The sequence below is a fragment of the Tamandua tetradactyla genome, chromosome 6 (genome assembly GCF_023851605.1).
Source record: "Tamandua tetradactyla isolate mTamTet1 chromosome 6, mTamTet1.pri, whole genome shotgun sequence".
Taxonomy (NCBI): domain Eukaryota; kingdom Metazoa; phylum Chordata; class Mammalia; order Pilosa; family Myrmecophagidae; genus Tamandua; species Tamandua tetradactyla.
Genome location: NC_135332.1, coordinates 9,686,211 through 9,703,994, shown reverse-complemented (window position 1 = coordinate 9,703,994; position 17,784 = coordinate 9,686,211). Strand labels below are relative to the sequence as shown.

At 40.9% G+C, this 17,784-nt stretch overlaps 1 protein-coding gene across 1 annotated transcript in view; it reads left to right on the top strand.

The window, feature by feature from the left end:
* ABCA9 (ATP binding cassette subfamily A member 9) overlaps window positions 1–15,487 on the top strand; it is a 75,769-nt gene extending 60,282 nt beyond the window's left edge. The window contains 9 exon segments of the mRNA XM_077163249.1: window positions 602–693; window positions 2,927–3,087; window positions 5,488–5,563; window positions 5,633–5,727; window positions 6,481–6,600; window positions 6,801–6,941; window positions 9,177–9,256; window positions 11,902–11,957; window positions 12,085–15,487. Coding sequence (XP_077019364.1) covers window positions 602–693; window positions 2,927–3,087; window positions 5,488–5,563; window positions 5,633–5,727; window positions 6,481–6,600; window positions 6,801–6,941; window positions 9,177–9,256; window positions 11,902–11,957; window positions 12,085–12,183 — 920 coding nt within the window. The 3' untranslated portion in view covers window positions 12,184–15,487.
* Window positions 15,488–17,784: the final 2,297 nt, after the last annotated feature.

Sequence of the window (17,784 nt, the reverse complement as noted above, 5' to 3'; positions counted from 1 at the left end):
TGCATCTGGAGGCATCTGCTGATAAACATGAAAGGCAACCAAGCCATCCGCTGGCTCAGTCTGATCCATTCTATCTCAAGACCTCATTTCTAATCATAACAAAACTATTAATCCTTGCATAGGAAAAGAATTCCATCTAACTGTACGACACAGTCTTTCTGTTAATAAGGAGAATATAACTTTTTAAGTAACAATTAATTTTATGACAAAGAATACTATGCAGAAGAGAATTGACTAGGGTATGGCAGTATATTTTAATTTCCTAATAAATAACACATTTTGTGGAAGTGCTGGTCAAACATCAAAGGCCTTTGCAGTCAGAATTAGCTTCAAATTCTAGCTCATTCTCTTACTGGCTGCGTGACCTTGGACAAATCATTTATCTTTAAACCTCAGTTTTCTCACTTGGAAAATGAAGCTTATCATAGCTCTTCAGGTCTGTATGCATGTATATATGTCTGTATGTGTATGAAAAATAAATGAAATAATGTGCATACCATGATTCCCATAGCACCTGGCATGTACTTAGTCCTTGAATGATATTTATTTTATTTTTATCATTATTTTAAGTTAAGATTCTGGGTGTAACTATTTTTTCCAGGTGAGGTTATAGGGCTGCTAGGACACAATGGAGCTGGCAAAAGTACAACTATTAAGATGATCACTGGAGATATAAAACCAACTGCTGGACAGGTCAGTATACACGCAGAAATATGGTGGCCATTGCTGTCTAGATTCTACAATGAATAATGATAACAATCTTAAAATAGATAAATGATCCTTTCTTATAAATCAATGTGATTTATGCATTGATTGAAGAGAATTAATGAAAAATTTCTCTCTTTGATGTCAAAAATATTTAGTTGCTGAAAAGGTCTACATATTTTCTATACCATACCCTTTATTAAATGAAAAATAGAGACATGAAAAGGAAATATGTGTGCCTTGTAGTCAGGATCTTTGTTTTACTGACTGATATATTCCAAGGACTTTTGAATTAAATTGACTTATCCAGAGTCATACCAGAAACTTTTGTCAGAATATGACTGGTCCTGTTTGTGTGGTGTCAGTTATGCATCTCCATTTTTAGCTGTTCTCTTGCCTGAATGCTGCGGTTAAATATCACTTGCAACTTGTGGGACAATTAAGCATCCATTAGCAATAAGACGCCGTAGGCCTGCATGGAAAGCCTGTGCAGCAGGAGCTCTCATACCATTTTTGAGACATCTCTGGCCTTCTTGTTGGAACCTACAGCCAGTAGCGGGATATACACAGAGCAGCAGAGGCTATTTTCTTGGATACACTGAAGTTCATGTTGCACAGCAATAATGCTGAGCTAGGATTTCTTATAGGATTTATTAAGACAATAAAGATCATAGGTCAAAGAGAAGTAATAATTTTCTAAATTTCAAAGCAAAACCTAGAATAATGCATGAATATCGCTCAGTAGTATGTGTAGGTCAGGGCGGATTAAATGATTGGACAGAGGTCCAAAGGACCAAAACTTTGAAGGGGAAACTCTTGACATTTGACATAAGGTTAGGGTCGGTGGTGTTGATTGCTGTATGGGTTTCCTAAATCGTCTTTCCATTTCCACTCCTGCCTCACCCAGAACCCAGAGCAATTCTTTAAAAATGAAAATCAGGTCATATCACCCTGCTGCTTACTGCCCCTCAACTAGGATTAATCCGTAATCCTTACGAAACCCACAAAAGTCTTGGCACGATCTGGCCTCTGTCTGCCGTGAACACCTTTCACACAGCTCTTCTCCTTGGGTTTGTTGAGTTAGTTCTTCCTGGGACTGGAGCTCCCTCCCTTTGGCTCTTCCCGTGGTTGTTTTTCTCCCTCTCGTCATCTTGAGATTTACCCCCAAAAAGCACTCTTTCATGTAGTTGGCTGACTTAGAGCCTCCTTATTATTCTTTAGCACATCTGTTTCCTTGAAAGCATTACACAGGGCCTATGATTAAATCATTTAGGTGTTTTCTTGTTAACTTCTTGTTTCTTCATCCAGATTGAAAGCTCTGTGGGACAGAACAGAGCTAGTTCCCTCCTTGTGTTTATTAGGAAGAACAACACAGCATAGAGGCCATGAGCTTGGGTTCTGAAGCTAGATCCCAGATTCATGTCCGATGTTTACCTGTGTGAACTTCTGCAAGTTTTTAAAACTATGCGTCGCTTAGTTTTCTCGTGTATAAAACAGAGATGATAAAATAATACCTCACCCATGGGATTATTGTAAGGATAATCCAATACTAAACATGTAAAATGCTTAGATTTTTGGCACATAATAAGCACTGAGTACATATTAGCTGTTATTAGTATTATAAAGGAGGTGTGCTGTAGTACTGGTTTCTCTGTGTCAGACATCCTGTGAAGAGCTTTCCATCAGGTGCTGTTTGATTTGCACCAGCATCTCTGGCCCTTATCCACTAGACACCAGTAGCACCCTTCCCCAGTTATGACAACCAAAAATGTCTGGACGTTGCCAAATGTCCCCCAGGGAATGGGGGAGGTGATAGGCCCTTGCTGAGACCTTTGCTTTATTATAATCCCCACAGTAAATTCGTTAGTTCCTATAATCATCATCGTTTTGTCAGTTAAAAAGGGAATCAATCCTCAATAATCTATTCATTTGAATCATGAAATCAACGAATGCATAACCAGTATGCAAACTGGAATTTGAGAGTGCGGTGGAATTGGTAATAAACTGTAAACCCTCACAGAGGCACGTGATAATACAGGTTATCTGCTTTTTCAATTACCGAGTTTTTAATCAACCTTTTCCAAGAGCTAAGAAATTACTTCTTTAGTTCTTTACTGTTAGGTCCAAGTGTGTGACAAGGTGGGTTTCACTGAAATGCACACTCCTATGCACATGCAAACATGATTTGGGGGAGAAACTGAGAGTGAACTATTCCCCGCAGGTGCTGCTACAAGGAAGCCGCGGAGGGGACGCCGCAGGCTTTGTGGGGTGCTGTCTGCAGGAGAACGCGCTGTGGCCCGGCCTGACCGCGTGGGAGCACCTGGAGGTGTTCACCGCGGTGAAGGGGTTGCGGGGCGCGGCCGCCCGGGCCACCGTGACACGGTACTCGCCCAGCCTCACCTGTTTCCTACCCAGGGAAAGGGGGAGCCGCGATGTTCACCCAGAATTAAGACAGAGATTCTAACCATCACCCCATGCTTGTGGTCAGCTAGACCCCGAGTCCAGTGTCCTCTCACTTTAAGCCTGGAGGAAAAGTGTGTTGATTCTTCTTAAAATGGAAAAAATTCATTGAAAAATAGGAGTTTCACGACCGTGAAAGTATCCCAGGTGGCCTCAGTTTTACAACCACTTTTTTAAAAAGTTTTTTTGATTGTTAAATATAAGATATATACAAAAAAGCAATAAGTTTCAAAGTACATTTTAACAAGTAGTTGTAGAACAGATTTCTGAGTTTGCTATTGACTGCAACTGCACAATTCCAGGTTTTCCTTCTGGTTGCTCCTGGTCACTGGACATGAAAAGAAATCAACAGAATGATTCAGCAATCATACTCATTTGTTAAATCCGGTCTTCTCTGTTATAACTCCCTTTTTCCCTTGCTCTTTCTCCCACTCTTTAGGGGTATTTGGGCTAGGTCCATTCTAACTTTTTCATGTTGGAAAGGGCTGTTGATAATATGGGATGGGGGATGGAACTAGTTGATGTCCTGGGGAGGCTCGCCCATCTGAATTTTAGGACTTATCTGGCCCCGGAACCCGTCTGGAGGTTGTAGGTTTCTGAAAGTCATCATAGTGCATGGAACCTTTGTAGAATCTCACATAAAGCCCTAGGTGTTCTTTAGGATTGGCAGGAATGGTTTTGGTTGGGTTTTGGCAAACCATAGTAAGTAGCATTCTCTAGCTGAAGCTTGCATAAGAGTAGCCTCTCTACCTTAATTGAACTCTCTCAGCCACTCCTACCTTATTTTGTTACAATTCTGTTTCTCCTTTTGGTCAGGAAGGCATTGTCAATCCCACAGTGCTAGGGCCAGACACACCCCTGGAATTCATATCCCTTGTTGTCAAGGAGACTTTCACCCTGGGTGTCATGTCCCACATGGTGGTAGGGTAATGATTTTACTTGTAGAATTGGGCTTAGAAAGAAAGGCCACATTTGAGCAATGAAAGAGGTCCTCTGGAAGTAACTCTTAGACATAATGATAGATAGGCTTAATTTCTCTGCTATATAACTAAGCTTCACAAGATCAAGCCTCAAGATTGAGAGCTTGGCCTGTTAGCCTAGGAGTTCCTAATGTTTGAGACAGTATCAGGGGTTTCCCCAGTGGTGAAGATGAATTATTTCCTATTTTTTTCTCCTGTTCCTGAAGGGACTTTGTCAATACTTTTTAATTACCTGTTTGGCATACTCTGGGATGTATTTGGGCTTTACATTAAGCTCTACAAAATTGCCAACTATTCTAGTTTGCTAGCTGCCAGAATGCAATATACCAGGAACAGAATGGCTTTTTAAAAGGGGAATTTAATAAGTTGCAAGTTTACAGTTCCAAGGCTGAGAAAAATGTCCCAATTAAAATAAGTCTATAGAAATGTCCAATCTAAGGCATCCAGGAAAAGATACCTTGGTTCAAGAAGGCCGATGAAGTTCAGGGTTTCTCTCTCAAGTGAGAAGGCACATGGTGAACACAGGCAGGGTCGCTCTCACATCTGGAAGGGCACATGGCGAACATGGTGTCATCTGCTAACTTCTTCTCCTGGCTTCCTGTTTCATGAAGCTCCCCGGGAGACATTTTCCTTCTCCAAAGGTCACTGGCTGGTAGACTCTGCTTCTCATGGCTATGTCCTTCTGTTCTGCTCTCTCTGAATCTCCTTTATTTTCCAAAATGTTTCCTCTTTTATAGGACTTAGAAACAAATCAAGACCCATGCAATGGGTGGAGACATGTCATCACCTAATCCAGTTTAACAACCACTCTTGATCACATCACATCTCCAGGGAGATGATCTAATTACAGTTTCTAACATACAGTATTGAATAGGGATTACTCTTCAAAATGGGATTTATATTAAAACGTGGCTTTTCTAGGGGACATACGATCCTTTCAAATCAGCACACCAACTCTCATTCCCATCCTGGGCTCCATGTGTTTGGGTTTTTAAATGATCTGTAGACAGGTTGAGTTAGATTATGTGCTACAGAAAATTTAGGTTTCAGACAGAGTAAACCTCTCTTCTTTTGGTCTCATTGGATAGGTGAATTTCTAAAATACAAATCTGTGTTCTTACCTTAGTCTTGACCTAATCAGCTTTCTTTCTTATCTCATTGAAGCCTGATCTCTTTTTCAATTTTGGTATGTTCAATGTTGACTTTCAGACCTGCAGAACTCCTACTGTGAGTCTATTCTTTGAAAGATTTCTCTGTTACAGCTTTTCTCCTGATCTGCACGGTGCTCTCTATAGATTCCTATTGTTGGGGTAATGTGCGTTTTATTGACTGTTTCCGTCAGGCTAGTGGATGCGCTCCAGCTGCAGGACCAGCTGAAGGTTCCCACAAAGGCCCTATCAGAGGGGATGAAGAGAAAGGTAAGGGGAACCTGCAGTCACCCTGTGCCCCACGTGGCCTGGAGCTGACCCACTGTTCTCTGCTTGCAGCTGTGCTTCGCACTGAGTATTCTGGGCAGCCCCGCAGCAGTGCTTCTGGATGAGCCATCCACAGGGATGGACCCCATGGGGCAGCAGCAGATGTGGTGAGCAGCCGTATCATGTGCATTAGGATCCTTTGTGGTGACCCTGTAGCAGGTTGAATGGTGCCCCCCACCCCAAATTCATGTCCAGGTCCTAATCCCCAGAACCTTACTTAGAAAAGGGGTTTTTTGTAGATGTAATTAAGTTAGGGATCTTGAGATGAGGAGATCACTCTGCATTATCCAGGTGGGCCCTAAATCCAGTGACAAGTGTCCTTACAAGACAGAGGTAGAGGTAAAGTACACAGACAGAAAAGGAGGAGGTAATGCAGCCACAGACGTGAGAATGGAGTGATGCAGTCACAAGCCAAGGCATGCTCCAGCTATCAGTCAAGGAATGCTCCAGCCATTAATCAAGGCACACCTCAGCCATCATTCAAGGGACACTCCAGCCATCAATCAATCCATACTCTAGCCATCAATTAAGGAATGCCCCAGCTATTGATCAACACATGCCCCAGCAGTCTGTTATGGCCTGGCCCAGCCATCAATCAAGGCACACCCTGGCCATCAATCAAGGCACAACCCAGTCATCAATCAAGACACACCCTAGCCATCAATCAATGTATAGCCCAGCCATCAATCAAAGAATGCCCCAGCTATTGATCAGCTCTCTATTAGGGCATGGCCCAGCCATCAATTTTCAAGGAATACCACAGCCATTAGAAGCCAACTGAAACTTTGTTTTCGAAAAAATATTTCCAGATTACCTTAAGCATTCCTTTTAATTAACATTTTCCCTCAACCTTACTGTAGGCGTGCGATCCGGGCCACCATTAGAAACACGGAGCGGGGTGCCCAGCTGAGCACGCACTACATGGCCGAGGCTGAGGCCGTGTGTGACCGCGTGGCCATCATGGTGTCCAGGAGGCTGAGGTGGGTGCCTGTCCAGAGTGCACTTGACCCCCCGGTTGTATGCCCTTGGAGTGGGGCACTCACTGTGAAGACCTAGGGCCTCTGCTCCCGGCCATATGTGCCTTCCCCACCCCACCCCACAGCCGGCCTTAGTGGGCTATAAAATCTCCAGCAAAAGAGTTCCCGACTTCCTTGCTTACTTCCTGCTCCTCCTGCTCCAGGTGTATTGGTTCCATCCAACATCTGAAAAGCAAATTTGGTAAGGATTATCTGCTGGAGACGAAGTTGAAGACCCCAGAGCAAGGGGAGCCCCTGCACACTGAGGTTCTGAGGCTTTTCCCCCAGGCTGCTCGGCAAGAGAGGTGAGCAGAGGGGTTGTTTTGTTTTATCTCGGTCTTTGTTTTTAATTTATTATTATTATTTTACTATGGCAATGAGATCTGTAAGCTTTGTCCCAGCATTAAACTTTTAAAACTCTGCAGTAATTGTGAGTACTTTAGTTCCTAAAGAAAGGTCCAATTCCAGGAGATAGCAGAGGAGGGAAACAGCAGAGTACTGATTTGTAAGCTGATTCTTGTATGAGAATTAACATTCCTAGGGCTTCTGTACTATGACTGGCCCTAATGTAGACACTTAGGTCATCTCGATTAGTCCTCCTGGCAACCCTTCCTAGAGAGTCTAACCAGCCCCGTTACATAAGACCGCCTCCATAATACCCAGGCCCAGTATTAGGCATCAGTGAAATCTCAGCAAATGGTGTCTCTTGGGTTATTATTATTATTATCTGTTTCTGCCCTTGAGGCTCTCGTAGGTTAGGTGATGACAAATAACTTGTGGTGGAGCCAGGAGGCGAATCTAGCTCTTTTAGTTTGAATTCTGTTCTCTCTCTTCTCACTAAGAAATAAGAGAGATATAGTCATCTTGCTTCTTCCCTTCTTGAGACCTTTCCACTGTTAGTTTCCTCCCCTTTGTCTACCAGTCCTCCTTTTAGGAAATTTCAGTAGAGTACACTCTGGTTGTCTCCAACACCTACAGATGCGCTTATTAAAATCTTTATTAATTGATAGTGACTAAATGTACAAATTAAAAAATGTTTTTGCATGAGGAAGAACAAAGGAATGTCTGCATTGTAGGGTATTGAAAATAGATGGTCATTCATATTTTGAAACTTCAGCTTCTGTGTGAAACTAAAGGGAGAAATGCTTATTTGGTGCAAAATTTATATTTTGACTAATGCATTTCCTAATGTAACTTTTATGGGAAGTTTAATTGAACACTACAACTACATGGAACCTTGAATAGGGTATGAGATTTTCTTGGTTTGTTGAGGTTAGTGGGATGCCCCAATAAATCCCAGAGTGACTTGAACAGTGAATAAAGAAGTATTTGCGGAACCTTGAATAGGGTATGAGATTTTCTTGGTTTGTTGAGGTTAGTGGGATGTCCCAGTAAATCCCAGAGTGATTTGAACAGTGAATAAAGAAGTATTTGCAAAGTCCAGTTGGGGTATTGGGGAGAAAGGGGAAAAAATTCAACTTCCCCATTTGGAGAATTCCTGATAATTCTCGCAAGCGGTGGGGACAACCAAATCAATAGGCCGAGCCCTCGATCTTGGGGTTCACCCCTGTGAAACTTACCCTTGCAAAAGATAGGCTGAGCCTACTGAAAAGTATCCCTAAGAGTTACCCCCAGAGAACCTCTTTTGTTGCTCAGATGTTGCCTCTCTCTCTCTAAGCCAACATGACAAGTGAACTCACTGTCTTCCCTCCTCTTCACGGGACATCCCCCCAGGGGTGTAAATCTTCCTGGCAACATGGGATAGAAATCCTGATATGATCCAGGACCCAGCATCTAGGGATTGAGAAAACCTTCTCTACTAAAAGGAAAAGAGAGAAATGAGATAAAATAAAGTGTCAGTGGCTGAGAGATTTCAAACAGAGTTGAGAGGTTATCCTGGAGGTTATTCTTATGCATTATACAGATATCCCTTTTTAGTTTATGGTGTATTACAGTCGCTAGAGGGAAGTACCTGAAACTGTAGAGCTGTGTCTCCCAGTAGCCTTGTTTCTTGAAGTTGATTGTATAATGATATAGCTTTTAAATGTGACTGTGTGATTGTGAAAACTTTTTGTCTGATGCTCCTTTTATCTACGGTATAGACAGATAAGTAAAAAACATGGATTAAAAAATAAACCAATAATAGGGGTAACAAAGGTTAAAATAAATTGAGCAGAGGGAAATACTAGTGGTCAATGAGGTGGGGGCAAGAAGTGGTATGGCATGTATGAGTTTTTTTCTTTTCTCTTTTTTACTTCTTTTGCTGGATGCAAATGTTCAATAAAATGATCAATGATCATGGTGATGAATACACATGATGATATTGTGATGTTGTGAGCCATTGATTGTATACCATGTATAGAATGTTTGCAAAGTCCCATTGGGGTACTGGGGAGAATGTTTGTATGTTTGCTGTGTACAATAAAAATATATTGTTTTAAATCTTTATCGATTAGAGCATTGCTGTCTTGTAGACATGCTTCCATCAGTGGTGGTAGCCTTGAGACCACAGTTCAGCCTCATTCTCTTTCTCCTTTCAGGTTCTCCTCCCTGCTGGTCTATAAGTTGCCTATAGAGGATGTGAAACCTTTATCACAGGCATTCTTCAAATTAGAGTTAGGTAAGAGTGACCAATTTGAAATAAAGAACAGATAATCAAATCTGTACATAGTAAATCAATTATTAAGACTTCTAATTCAGGAGTTCCCAACCAAAGGTGATTTGGCAAAGTCTGTTGATATTTTTGTTTGTCCCAAAGGTGGTGTGTGTGAACATGCTACTGACATTTAGTGGGAAGAGGGCAGGGATGCAACACCTCCTACAACACACAGGAAAGCCCTCCACAGCAAAGAGTCATCTGGACAAGATATCAGTAGTAGCAAGGTTGGGGAATTCTGCTCTTATTGAGTGAGGCCTTGGAGGGAAGAGGCCATTGCCCATGGAGTGTATTGATTATCTACAAGTTCATACAAAAAAGAAATAAAAATGTGGTTTTTGTCTCCATGCACTCTTTTTCTAGCATTAGACTGTTGATAAGGAGCTTCTTCTCTCTGTTCAGGTGAGCTATGCCTGAGCTCCTTTCCAGGCTTTTGGATTTTGGTATTTTTATAACACATGAAGTATCATGGACCCAGTTTTCACCTGTCATGTTAATGCACGAGCACTGATGAGCCGAATGCCCTCCCCGTGCCTCTTCTCGATCTGTACTTTCTTCTTCTCGCTCTCCTGTAACCAGAGGCCAAAGGTATCCAAACTCTTAAAGACGCCCTGTTCTGAGGCCTTGTGACAAGATCAGGATTCCCTAGTAGGTTCTTTTTTCACTCTCTCATCCTGCTGGGTCACCCTAACTCTATTGTCTATGGGGTCATTCTCCACATTGACCATTACAACCTAGTGGCCAGTTTTGGTTTGTGTTGCATCATTGCAGAGGGAAAAATTCCCATAATGGCCTCTGATAAACAAGTAGTGTTTTATAACCCATAGGGGCAGAGAGGGAGGTGATGTAGGAAGGCTTTCACCCTAGAATACAGTGGATCTTCTTCTTAAAAGCCTTATAATATTTTCCCTTTCAACAATGTTACCTCTCATCTCTTAATTCTTCTGCTGTGCTTAATTTCTTAACACTATAGTTTTCACGTAGAGAAGGGGGAAAAAAAACACCCTTTTATCACTGTTTCCTGCCCCACTATGGGAGGATTACAGAAAATATAACATGGAAATTTTCATCCAAAAGTAAGTTAGACACAGTATTACATTCTCAGCTGCAATGAATTTATTGAATGATTAGGCCCAGTATGCAAGCTGAATGCGAACCCCATGACTATTCCTTTGTCTGTAGATTCAGTCTTCTGTACTACCAGATCACTTTTGGGTAATTCAAACTCCAGCAAAACGCTAGCTCCCATGCCCCTCTAGATCAGACCTGCCTTGCAGTAGAGATCTGTAGCAAGGAAGGGACTTGGTCAATTTTATCTCTCTTCTTACCCTGTTTCTTTACCTATTTCTAAGCTAATATTTGGGCTTCTCCAGGATGGGCTATATGGGGAGGGAAGAAGAGATAAATATGTCAGCAGAGTCTAGTCTGATCACTGGAGAGGTAATGCAGTATCAGAGCCTCTTGCATAGAAATGAGCAGTGGCTAGCCCTTTTCTTTCATGGATGCTTTTGCGGTTTCCTTGAAGCTCCTTCTCTCCTTCCAGCAACCTCTAACTTCAGCTCCTTGGGGAGGGGGAGGCCTCCTCCTCTTGGCCTCTTGTGGCCAGCTTGTAGCACCTGGAATCACCTTCCCTTTCCAAGTGGGTCTCCTGAGGTACATGCCCTTTGAAGTCCATAAGGAAACACACAAGCATTTTTCTTCTCCAAATCTGGAAGTTCAGAGCAGTCAGACAGCCACAGTATTGCTTCTTTACATTTTTCCAGAAATGAGTCAGAGACAGCACCCATGTCCTCAAATTGCAGGCCAACCCCACCACGTTCCCTGCCCACAGAGAAAGGAAGTGCCACAGCATTCCAATAACTCTCAGAAGGAATCTTTGCTTTCCAGTCTCACCTTTCCATTCATTCTTTTCCTTCTCCTTCTCTTATGTACTTATAAGTTGGGGGCTTGGTGATAGTCCAGATTGGTAACCACTGGTAAATTCAAAATACAATAATTCCAGAAGGTATTGCATAGAAAAAAACTATTTGCAAAGGTGCAAGGAACAGCAAAGCTGTTATAATTCCTGGATCCAAAGAGACTAAGAGAGAAGCCATGACTGGAACCAGGAACTAGTCCTGTAGAGTTTGCTGAAAAGCAGGGACTTTCCATGGAGGGTCATGGTTGGTGACAGGAAGGAAGTGAAAGAATAAATGCCTTCACAGCCCTCTCCTCTGCCAGGAGTCCCCTAAAGCAGCCTCTAGGGCAGAGAGCAGGGCAGAGAAGAGGGAGAGTGGATGTGGAAGGGCAGTGGTTGTTTTCCAGCACAGAAGGTGCCAGCACTGAGCTTTTTCTGCACGGGTGTCTGGAGCCTCAGGTTGTTTTCCAGTCTTGTGGTGCCTGTGCTGAGAGTCTAACAAAATGAGAGCGGGAGACAGAGAGAGAGAGAGCATTTCCACCCTGTTATATGATTGTATGGTGAATTTACATTCCCACCTTCGGTCAAAGAATATGTATTACCTTATCTTCTACATTTATGATCTCCTTGCATTTACTTTCAGTACATGACTTGGTAAAGCTGTCCGAATAGAAACCATATGAACCCCTAATATGTGTTCATCCTTGTGCAGTGAAGCAGAGCTTTGGCCTGGAGGAGTGCAGCCTCTCCCAGACAACCTTGGAGCAGGTGGGCCACCGGAAGGTTTCTACATCATGCACGCACCGTAAGTGCATACAGTGTGCAGATGCGTCCCGCTCATCTGGAGCTCCAGGAGGAGTACAGCATTCCTCTCCATTCCTCTCCCTCCTTTCAGGTTTTCCTGGACCTCTCCAAGGAGCAGGAGCTGGAAGCTTTTGAGGAGGAATTTGATCTCTCAGTGCAGTGGAAGCTCCTTCCAAAGGAAGAGGCTTAAAGCCCCAGATACTCCATGGTTCTGCTTAAACCTGTAACTTTTTTTGTTTAAATGCAATTTTATTGATATATAGTATATATTCACACATCATGTAGTTATCTAAAATGTACAATCTGTGGTTCACAGTGTCATCATATAGGTGTGCGTTCATCATCACAATTGATTTTTGATCATTTTCATTACTTCAAAACAAAAAATAAAAATGAGTAAAATAAAAGTAAAAAAGTACACCCAAAACATCCCATACTCCCCATGCTCCCCCCCTCATTATTTATCTATTTTTGTGTGTGTGGCTCTTTTTAAAGATAATATTTTATTTATAGCATTCGTATACCTTATTTCAGATATGGTACATAATACTTTTGAAACTCTATGTCATAATTTTACTCACTAATTTTCATTATAGTGGGAGCAGACAAAGGGGCAGGCTGCAGCCAGTGAGAACAATGGCAGGGCATGGGATTCAGCCAGATAGTGCGGCCTCTATACTCTCAGTCTGTGACCATGTTCTATACAGCATTTAATTTAAAAATGCATTTATCATAGAGTTGTTTACATCTTGGAGGACAATACAGAGAATGTTTAGTTTTCTTTCTCTGAATTTCAAAATATTTAATATTTTGTTATCTTTTTTATTAGCTAAAGTCCAGACAAAGACATGATGCTGAAATTAGGGGAGAAAATGAAGCCAATTGATCACACAGTTAACACATTGAGCTAGCATTCCAATTCACTTATTTTAAAAAAATGTTCTCAATTCACTGTCTTTCCTTTTCTATCATTTTTTCAGGTTTTGTCTGTTGTGCCTATAATGGAAATTTGAAATCTTTTCAAATAAAGTAAATAACTGCAGCAAGAACTTAAATGATCAAGTTGGTGAAAAATTTTTAAATACATTTTTTACCCACACTCTGAGATATGTTTCTGATTTTATATGTTTATTTAGATGCAAGGATTGCCTTTATGCAGAGCAATAAACTTCATCACTCTGAATTTCCAAATCTACATAAGCTATGATCTATCCACCAGGTACTCTGTAGACACAGAACTGTAAAATCATCACATTATAATTGTAACACTTATTTGGGTGAATTTTTGTTATTGTTGTTGTTACATTGCTAGCTAAGTGAACATTGGAAGGAAATTGTGTGAAGGACTTTTACTTTGATTTTAGTTGCTTCTTGTATCCTTCTAATTTATGAAAATAAAGCACGGCTACTGACAGTCAGAAGAATACTCCCAGGGCCCTTGGACAAATATCCTACTCTAGTGGGACCCCACATTTCATCTAAGGAGGCATTAATATTGGCCCTACCTGCCAAGCTTGATCTTTATGAAACATAAATGAGCTGATATACAAGTGAACACATTGAAAACTATAGTTTTCCTGCTTCCTTAGAGTAGAGCTCCTTGCAATGAGGCAAAATGCCAAAACATTGCCATTACAATTGTATGAAAGGCTTGCCTCTTAAAATAGGAAATGGCTTTCTAAGACTTTGGTCCCACAGCACTAATTATGTTCTCGTAGATTCAGGGCTTTAAATAAATATTTTTCAATAAGAAAGTCTCAATGTGCTATATTCTTGGAACTGGCCGGCAGATGTTGACATCATCTTAGTTTTCTTCTTTAGTATGTTCCCAGTCTAAGAAATGAAAGAAAAGAATGCCAATAATGTTAATGAGTTAGTGAGAATTTGTTAAGTGGAGGATTTATATCTAACAGTGTTATAAAAGAAACTGAAATAATAAATTTGGGACACGTAGAATTTAAGATCCACAATAATTTTGGAAGTATAATGTGACAATAGTAATCTCATTATTACTTATAATAAGGCGACAAATATACTTTTCTTGCCTGTTTCTGTACATATATTGATTAATTTATTCAGATCTCACAATAGCCCTACAAATACATTTTTTTTCCCTATTTGGAACTGTAGTAGGCAGACTCCTAAAATGGCCCAGAAAGCTGCCCTGCCTTAATGTCTGGAACATGTGAAAATGAGGTGCTATTACTCTCATGACTGTGTTTTGATTTTAGAATCAGGGGATTGTCTGCATGAGCCTGTATTAACCCCATGAGTTTTAAAATGAAGAAAGCTAGCTAGGGCTGGGAGCAGAAGGGGAAGTCAGCAAGGTTTGAAGCACGAAGAAGACTTGAAGTGCTGTGGCTGGCTTTGAAGCCCGTGGAGACAATGTGAGAAGGGATGACTAATAGCTGGGAGTGGCTCCTGGATGACAGCCAGCCAGGAAACAAGGACGTCAGTATCACCTTATTATTTTTTTTTTCTTAATTTCTGTAATATTGGTAGTGATGTCCCCTGCTGCCTACTTCATTAGAAAGCCAAAATCCGCTGCCCAGTTGGCACCCCCCCCACCCCCACTTCTTCTGGTTTCTCTTGCAGAGCGTCTCAAGGTAGCTAGAGTCGACACATAACCCCAGGGGTGTCAGCCTTTCGCTCCGCAAGTTGAGATTTTTACATTGACCTAGCCTTCCATTTCTGACCCATTAAACAACACACCACACCAGGCACGGGATCCGCTTTCTGAGTGCTTACTGAGGAACTCTACACAATCTTAAAAAGCGTGGAAGTTATTTCACTGTGAACTAAATCTTGCACAATGGGAAAAAAAGAAGGCACTAATTACTGGGAAGAAGTTTTCACTTTTCTATAAGTTCCTTCTTGCAGACATTTCAGGTAAATGTGGCGAGTGAACATACCAATTTAGCAACCTGCTTTCTTTTTTTGCAGCTCATGATGAATCTGTAACCAGCACAGTAACACACACAGCTATTGTTTCATAGCGTTCCTTGTCTTCTTTCCATTTACTTCACCTAAACTGCCCTCGGCTTGCATCTTCCAAACGAAGTTTAATCTTTGCCTCAGGCTTTGCTTTCCTTGGTTATCAGATCACAAAATCTAGTTGAGAAGGTGATGTGGGAGCGGGATTGAAAGAAATGGGAGCTTGAGTGGGAGATGGATGATGTGGGAAGCTTGGATTTCTGATGATGATTATGGCAACAGGAACATCAGGCTTAATGTAGTCAATCCTGAGTCATGTTTTGTTTCGTTTTTAGTGGGAGATGCAGCATCAGGCTTGATGATGGTCTTTGAGAGGACTGTCTCTTATGTAGCTTAAGTCAGTGGTAGAGTAGGTGATTGTCCCTTCTTTATTACTAATGCACAGGACTTCTTTCAAGGGTCTCTAGATATAAATTCACCCAATTCATTTCTGCATCCTTGCAATGATTCTTTCCTCACCAACACCATCTGCTACTCATCTGTCTACACACACACAAACCACACAAAATGCACACACATCCACCCACACGCATGAGAAAGAGGAAGTAGCATTTTTATCACTTTCTTAGGAATTACAGCTATGGCTCTATTTCTAGGGGCGTGGTAACTGGACCTTCCAAATTTCCAGGTGCATCCGCAATAACTCCATCTGTTCCTCTAGTCACCCCTCTCACAGTAATCATTATTTCAACAAGCACCACCACACTCCAGCAGGCTGTCAACCTTTGGAAGAATGCTAGCTTCCCAAAACACTGTACAGCAGTCTCACTCAAATTATTGGTGAAAGAGCATTTTACTTTTTACCTTTAATCTACAGAGCAATACTTTTTGAAATAAAAGCAGTACCATGATGCTACAGAAATGCCAAATTGGTATAGGGCTTCTAAAGCATAGTCTAACTTTCTTTACTGTTCCTTCACTGTTCAGAAACCAACAATGCCTTGGGTACTACTAGTTTTAATCCACAACATACAGTGGATGGGGATGGTTTTGAAAGCAGCACAACCTGCCTCGTTAAGAAATTGATGCAGGAGGGTATCCTAATTTGGCTTATAGTGCAGTATATCTGCATATATCTTGCTACTAACCAAGCCTCCAAAATAGTTAATACCATTGCTTCCCATCCTCAATTTTTCCCCCTTGAGCACATGCACTTCGTTTTTCTTTAATATGTGTGTCCCACTCAAATTGTAATCATTCACTTTGTAATCCATGCCATTTTGATTTTCCTAGTTGATCAATAACAGGAAGCTAAAGAAGATATAAAAAGGTCATGTTTTTTTAAATCTAGCTAAAGCCTATTCACATCCCAGCTGAGGGGGAGATTCTTTCCATCATCCTAACACATCTCATAGCCTCCCCAGGGTAATCCATGCCATCCATTCATTAACCTAGTCAACTTCCGGTTGAAATAACATGTATTTTTGTATATTTTAAACAGAAAAAGTAGAACAAAAATTCCATAAAACAATAAAAAGGATAATGGTGATTGGAAATTCCACAGAGAGTCAAGGTATGGTGTAATTTCTTTCTTTGAAAGTCAAGAGAATAGAGATAGTAAATAATGTCAGGTTTTGATAATATAATCTGTAGTTACATGTGGATGTCCAAAATTTAAAAATAAACATTCAAGGGATAATATGATTCATTATGGATTGAGTCAAAATATATCTAAGATTCTTGTTGAAGAGTGTATTCACCAAGGCCAGTTAAGCTGTGATAACAAATCAATAAATACAGTGTAACGATCCAAACAAAACAGTTTTCCTCACAGGAGTCCGAGATGGCTATGCTTAGTAGCAGATGTCTTTCCTCCAGCAGTGTTTTAGGGAATGAGGCCCATTCATCCTGCTGGCCCTATCCTCTCCTTGGCATACAGGGAAAGCAGGCACATGGGGCACACCCTACTATGAAAACCCAGGCTCAAAAACAGCTCATGCCATTCCTACTCATACCGTTCCTTCTCACGTCCTAAGAGCTCAGTTCCAGGGCCACATGGAACCAAATAGGAGCTCTGAAGTGGAATAGATCTACATGATCAGGAAAGTAAAGGGGAAATAGTAAAAATCAAAAGAAATGCCTTTTAGTGAAGAACTGATTTTCTCAGCTATGGAGAGGAAAGTTCCAGCTGAACCATGACAATTCTTTCAAGAGAATGGGGAAAGGAGCTATCTTTTCATTTATCAAGACTCTTATGAAGCTCTTTTGATTAAGACCACGTAGAAGAGAAATAGAAAGAGATTAATGGAAATATCAGAAAGACTAGAAATGAGAAGACACATAAAAAATCAGTGAGGAAAGAAAGGATAATTAAGTAAATGGGGTTGTGACAAAAAACTTGACTAATGTAAAAAAATGTTAGGTCTTTATTTTGTTCCTTATACTGTACAAAAATCAACTCCGGGCAGATTAAATTAATAATTGTGACAAAACTTTAGAACCACTAGGAAAAACTGTAGAAGAGTGTACTGTGAATTCAAGAGAGGAAATTGTTTCTGAAAGAGGACACACCCCAAAGCAAATCATACAGTTCAACTGTTAAGTTTGATTATAACAAAATTAAAACTTTAGTGCAATGAAAGAAAAAATAAACAAAGGGAAGATGAAGAAAGAGTTAACAAATGACTAAAGAAAGTCATCTAAAACAGTACAGAGAAAAGATTATCCAGAATACATAAAGAATTCATGTAACTATGTTAGTTTTCACTATCAACAGCACTGACTTATATAATTGAATGTGATTAAAAGGGGAAATTTAGGTTATGTATATGTTCCTATAATAAAAATAAAAAATAAA